Source organism: Carassius gibelio, chromosome A13 (genome assembly GCF_023724105.1).
Source record: "Carassius gibelio isolate Cgi1373 ecotype wild population from Czech Republic chromosome A13, carGib1.2-hapl.c, whole genome shotgun sequence".
NCBI lineage: Eukaryota > Metazoa > Chordata > Actinopteri > Cypriniformes > Cyprinidae > Carassius > Carassius gibelio.
Window position 1 is genome coordinate 7,502,852 of NC_068383.1, and position 5,951 is coordinate 7,508,802.

The window sequence follows — 5,951 nt, forward strand, 5'->3', positions numbered from 1 at the left end:
TTTCATAACTATTTTCCTTGATTTTTTTCTTTATTTTTAAATAAACATATGCTTAATAATGTTTCCCTCTTTGTATCCAGGTAGCACAAGGTTAAATCTCGCAGCACAGGTTAAGAGTGCAGCTCTCTGTGTTACGGTCCTGCTGGTTTGATCCTGTTTTCTACAAAAGAAAGACAGATGAAGCTCTCGGCTGAAGTCAGTTTTCAGGTATTGGTGCAGCTCGGCATCAAGCCCTACACATACTGTTATTACAATCTATTTATCTTCCTCTCTGTCTCTCTTTTGCTGAGCTTGCTAAAGATCTGTTATTGGCTTGGTTTTAAAATATTAGTTTTGTGCTTTTATATACTCACACACACATAAATGTTGCTTCACAGATACAAGACCATTTCAGCAGTAACGTGTGTTTGTAAATATAAAACCAAAGACTGTGCTATATTGAATATAAGATGAGGTCTGCCTTCTGTGTCCTAAATATTCCCTGTTTCAGATGGTCTCAAGGTTGCAATAAGCTGTTTTGAATGAGACCAATGCTGCAAAAACATTTTTTAAGCTCCTGTTTAAACTACCACTCTGCTGTAAAACTACCATTCTGCAGTAGCTATACTGATATTAATATTAATGGCAATTTTTAGATTCTTACTGAACAGGTTTTTCAGATATCAGATGAATGCAAGGTCACATGGCCTAGCTCTCTTTTTCATGTCAATCTCTATGATTTTTGAAAGAGCGCATTGAAACTGGCATCAGCGAAAACTTAAGATGATATGAAGCATCAAAGCATAGGAAAGTAATCATAAAATCACTGCCGTCCTAAAATTAATAATCCCATTTTAGCCTGGACATTTCATTTTGTTTACTTAGTCTACTTAGAAATGAATTTATATTCATTGTCCAGAGATAAAATCTGGTTATCACAAATATTTATGATTTTCTTATTTAGTGAGCTTGATATAGTGCAGATATAAATAATAGTATTTAAAATAAATGAACGTAAATGTGTGAGAGAGGTGTTGTGTAAGACTACACTCTCTGCCATACCTTTTTTTCTTGCTTATATTTAGAACCTCATTTGGATGGATCCATGCCCATCATCTCAAACGCCTCGAGTTGTTTGAAAGATCCTGTCTTGTCCATGAGTTGGGCCAGATTTAGAGTTTGTTTGTTTGACAATTCAATGAATGGAAGTGATTTGACAGAAGGGTAATTTTGGCAATTAATATGGGACAAAGGCAGCATTGGGGGAGGTTTGACTTTTCTGGTAAATGCTGGTGTACGTATATCGAACATGCCAACATTAGCGTAGCAACAGAATGGATTATGCCCCTAAGGCATCAGCCTTTTTTGGAATCCCCCTTTGTACCGTGCACGGACTGTTTTTGCCGGGGAGTTAAAATAGTGAAAATAGCATCTTGTAACTGTACTTTACAACACTTAATATTGCATGACATATTATTCAAAATGCAACTCTGTGGAAGTTCCCACTCTTGTGAAGAAACCACCACATTTACTGTGACTGTTTAAGATAATTTATATGGATCTTTTAATTCAAAATTTGGGTTGATTTAAAAAAAAATGAATTAGAATTGAAAAAAATGTTTTTTAAAGAAGTGTCTTATGCTTAACAAAGCAGCATTTTTATCAAAAGTACAGTAAAACACTAATATTGTTAAATATTATTACAGTATTCTACTTTTGAATTTTCAGCAACCCTTACTCCATTCTTCAGTGTCACATGATCCTTTCAAAATCATATTTTTATTTGTATTATTTATTTATATATTTTTTTATTGCTACTTGGCAGATTTTTTTTTTTTATTAATTTTTTTTTTTAGGTTGTCTGCAGTACCTTGAGAGATGTAATGTCCATGTAACTTTATTTTATTTTATTAATTATTTTTTTTAGAAGCCAGGAACACAGATACCCTTATTTTAAATACATTTTTGTTGTTATTAATTTGAAAATTAAACAAACTTTTTTTGTCCCACTTTTATGAAGAATCCACATTTATCTGAACCAAATCTGCACACCTTTGTGATTGTGGAACTAAATGAAAATATATGAAACTGTTGGACCTGCAGTAAATGTAATTTCCAGTGCAGAAACTGCTGAATTTGATCTCTGAGGCGTTACACACAGTGTTTAGGTTTATAATGGAAAAGGTAATAATCATATGCATCTGCTACTCAATACAATAACAGAATAGGAGATGAAAATGTTTTCTCATCATTTTCAAATTAGTGAGGCTTTAAATAATTTATCATGCAGGGACTGCTGGGACATTTGAACTCACAGTAATGCAGCATTCAGAAAAAAAATATTCTTAAGTCCTGCAGTATTCTGATGATTAGACTATTATAAATTATACATTATTCATATGTGTGAGATCAGCAAATGTAAGGTAAATACACTAAAGTTTAAATGGAGAAAAGTTTGTCTGGTTGGCCTTAGATGGAAAGTTATGAGCAGGTGGTAAATATATGAGTATAAATGGCATTACACTATGAGTCAGTGATTGAGATGAGAGCAGCATTGAACAGGTGGGTTGGACCCCCTAATGATTTCTTTATCACACATATGGACATGTGTCATAGTTACAAGACTTTCGCCAAAAAACACACACAACAAATCTCAGACAAATAAGAAAAACAAATAAGAAAAACAACAAAAAATATATATATACTTTGCTTCTGTTACCCATCATGCACTGTTGCCATTGGATTATACAGTATAGGTAATGTATATGAAAATACTGAAACATACTTCTGTTCAAATGTTTGGGGTTAATAAGATTTTTGGGAAGCACTTTATTTTACAGTCCTGTTCCTCATGTACATACTATGTACTTATTATAATAATTACAATAACTACGTAATAACTACTAACCCTGAACCTACCCCTAATCCTTACCCATGTATTTACCTTGTATTACCAGAACTGTCTGAGGTAAGTAAACTGTGTGTACATAGCCTACTGTAAAAAAGTTTTTTTAATGAACAAAGTCTCTTATGCTCACCAAAGCTGCATTTATTTATTTGATAAAAATACAGTAAAAACAAAGGTGTATTTTAGTGGAATATTATAACAATTCAAATAAATAATTAAATGTAATATATTTTAAAATGTGATTTATTCCTGTAATGCAAAGTTGATTTTTCAGCTGCCTTTACTCCAGTGTTCATTGTTACATGATCCTTCAGAAAAGGTTATTTATTTATTATTTGTTTGTTTGCTCAAGAAACATTTCTTCTTAATATCAATGTTGAACAGTTTTACTAATATTCTAATGGAAATTGTGCTAATTTTCTTTGGACGTCTTTGACAAATAGAACGTTTGAAAGAACAATTAATTTGTAATTGATATCTTTAATAACATTATAAATGTCTTTACTTTCATCTTGATCAGTTTAATACTTTTTTTAAAAGCTAGTACATGAGGATTTGTATTTTATTTTTATTTTTTATTAAAAGAACAGGTTTACAATTATGACGTCATGAACAATCTTGTTCTCTATTACAGATCAGTGAGAAATCAAAATAATTCAATGCCTTATAGCTATAAGATTTTTTATTTTCAGGTTATGACAGAAGACCATGGTTGTGTTGTTTGCGGTTTTATTAAGTTTCGCTCTTTTCGGGAAATAAAGGAGGAGGAAAATACTAGGATTAGGAATGTAACACAGGCTACAGTGACCATTTGAAAGTAAACTCTCTTCCGCATGTACATAGACATCAAACAGATTGATTTTTGATTAATTTTATTCCTGCCCTGCACATGCTCTTTGAGGTTTTAACCATAACTAAAGTGCAGGCTGATTTCTCCATCAGACCGAAGTGACGCATTCCATGGTGCTGGTGAGACAAACCCCACAGTCACACCGGAGGGCCACTGGATATGTGTAGGACGGGTCCACGTCTGCTGAGCAGTTCGGCAGCTGCACCGTTTCTAATCGAGTTTCATTATAAGTGCACACACGCTGGTGCGACTCGATGAAGGGTGGGTCCAGGACTGGTTTCTGCAGTGATTGACAGGTGAAGTGAAGGGTGTGTATCAGACTGATGTCATGATGAGAACTTTTCATCTGGGCACTGTTGTTGTTGTTTTTTTTTTTTTTTTAATAGACTATGCATAATATACTGTAGAATATTTAATTAAAAATGTTAAATAATATCTCAATGTCTGTTCCAACCCAAACATTTACTGAAAGTGAATATTGTCCCCGAAGGCAATTTATCTTCAAAAATGAGTGTTGTCTTGATCTGACCCTTAAAACTGAATTGACCTGTAGTGAGGATGAGGTATAACTATTCGGGTTATATATTTGAGTCATAAAAAGTAGTTGATTTCAAAGCTAGCACATAAAACATATTTGTTTTTGTTTTTTTCTGAGTGTGCGCATAGAAAATATATCGACACTCTCCTTCAGATATGCTCTTATCAATAATTAAGAGCAGTAAATAATGATTCTTGTAAAACATTTATTGCAGGAAAAAAAATGGGTCAAAGTGAGTTCTGTTCCCAAAGTGCTTTTAACTGCTCTATGTGTAACACTTAAACACAATCAAAATTTATTTTTAACTGAATCTCTCTAATAATATCTTTGCATTTTTATGAAAAAGTCAGAACTATTTTGCCGCTTCAATTTGTATTAAAAGCAAAATCACCTTGTCTATTATTTATGATACTATGGAATATACCGAATCTGGGGTTTATCATTTGATATATTAGAGAATTATAAAACCATGTTAAATAATAGCAATGCTTTAAAATTAATTTTCACCTTGACATTGTTTATCATATCATTTTTGAATAAGTATTGATCACATTGCAGGTCTGCTGCAAAAGCGCTTCTCTCTTTTCATGAGTATGTTTTTCATGGGCTGATAACGTAAGCCTTACTGCCCAGGTCTCACAGCGCCCCCAGCAGGCATCAGTGGTGATGTGCAGCCCACTGCATCCTGGCTTACGGGCCAGAAAGGTCAATTCTCTGACTGCACAGCCGATGAAACGCTTCAGGTTGAGCACAGAAGCCTCTGTATGAGCTCCACAACACAGCCAAACAGCCAGAGTCTCAGTCACACAGCATAGAGTTACAGGAGAGAGTCTGGCACACATACATCCAGCAGTAATAAAGAAATGAAATGTCACAAAAGACCAAAGACAAAAGACCAAAGACAAACAGGGAAGGAGTCCATGGCAAAATCTAAAAAGTGATTTTTTTCTGAAAGGTCTGATATTATTGACACCTGAGGGTGCAGGGTGACAACTGTGCAGCTTAATTTCCTCAGAAAATCATTTTCTTTATTACATTCTTTATTTTTTAAATTAGGGGAAAACATACATTTAACATCTTTGGATTTCATGAATTACAAACAGGCATATTAGACTCATAACTATGCAAGAATCCTGAAGATACGGAGTGACCTGCATGAGGACACTAAATTATAGGGCTAGTATTATTATTATTATTATTATTATTTTAATTTTGTGTAGAAAACAATAGTAGAACAGAAACAAAACTTATTAGCTGAAATATACAAAGTATTATTTAGAGTAAATAAATTTGTGTTTAGTAACGTTAAACAAACTTTTCTGAAATTATGCAACAGTGACGCCTAGTGGTCGATTCTGGAAGGTTCTGATGAAGAGAACCAACATGATCTACTCATAAATCACTTGTCTCACAGTATAAGTGATCAAGTTGTCCCACAACCTGTAATTAAATCAACATGTAAGTGTGCTTTAGGCAATAAAACGTATGTAGGTACTGACTGAGGGGCTTTTCAGTAAGAATTATTGATTATCTGAAGGACAAACTTTTTTATAGCCTGTAGAAATCTTTAATAATGTTTTAAACAACGATATTTTGTGCTTCCTGTCTGTTGTAGGCCTATGTGTATCTATAATAAAGTCATTGAGGAGCCTGTGCTACTTGTTATAGTTACCTCA

At 33.4% G+C, this 5,951-nt stretch overlaps 1 protein-coding gene across 1 annotated transcript; it reads right to left on the bottom strand.

Moving 5' to 3' along the window:
- Positions 1 to 3,825: 3,825 nt before the first annotated feature.
- Positions 3,826 to 5,117, bottom strand: LOC128026577 (glycoprotein hormone beta-5-like). Its single transcript, XM_052613838.1, has 2 exons — positions 4,902 to 5,117; positions 3,826 to 4,017 (listed from the first exon to the last, which is right to left on the bottom strand). Exons 1-2 carry the CDS (start codon positions 5,115 to 5,117, stop codon positions 3,826 to 3,828), a joined length of 408 nt encoding a protein of 135 aa, XP_052469798.1.
- Between the last annotated feature and the right edge of the window lie 834 nt (positions 5,118 to 5,951).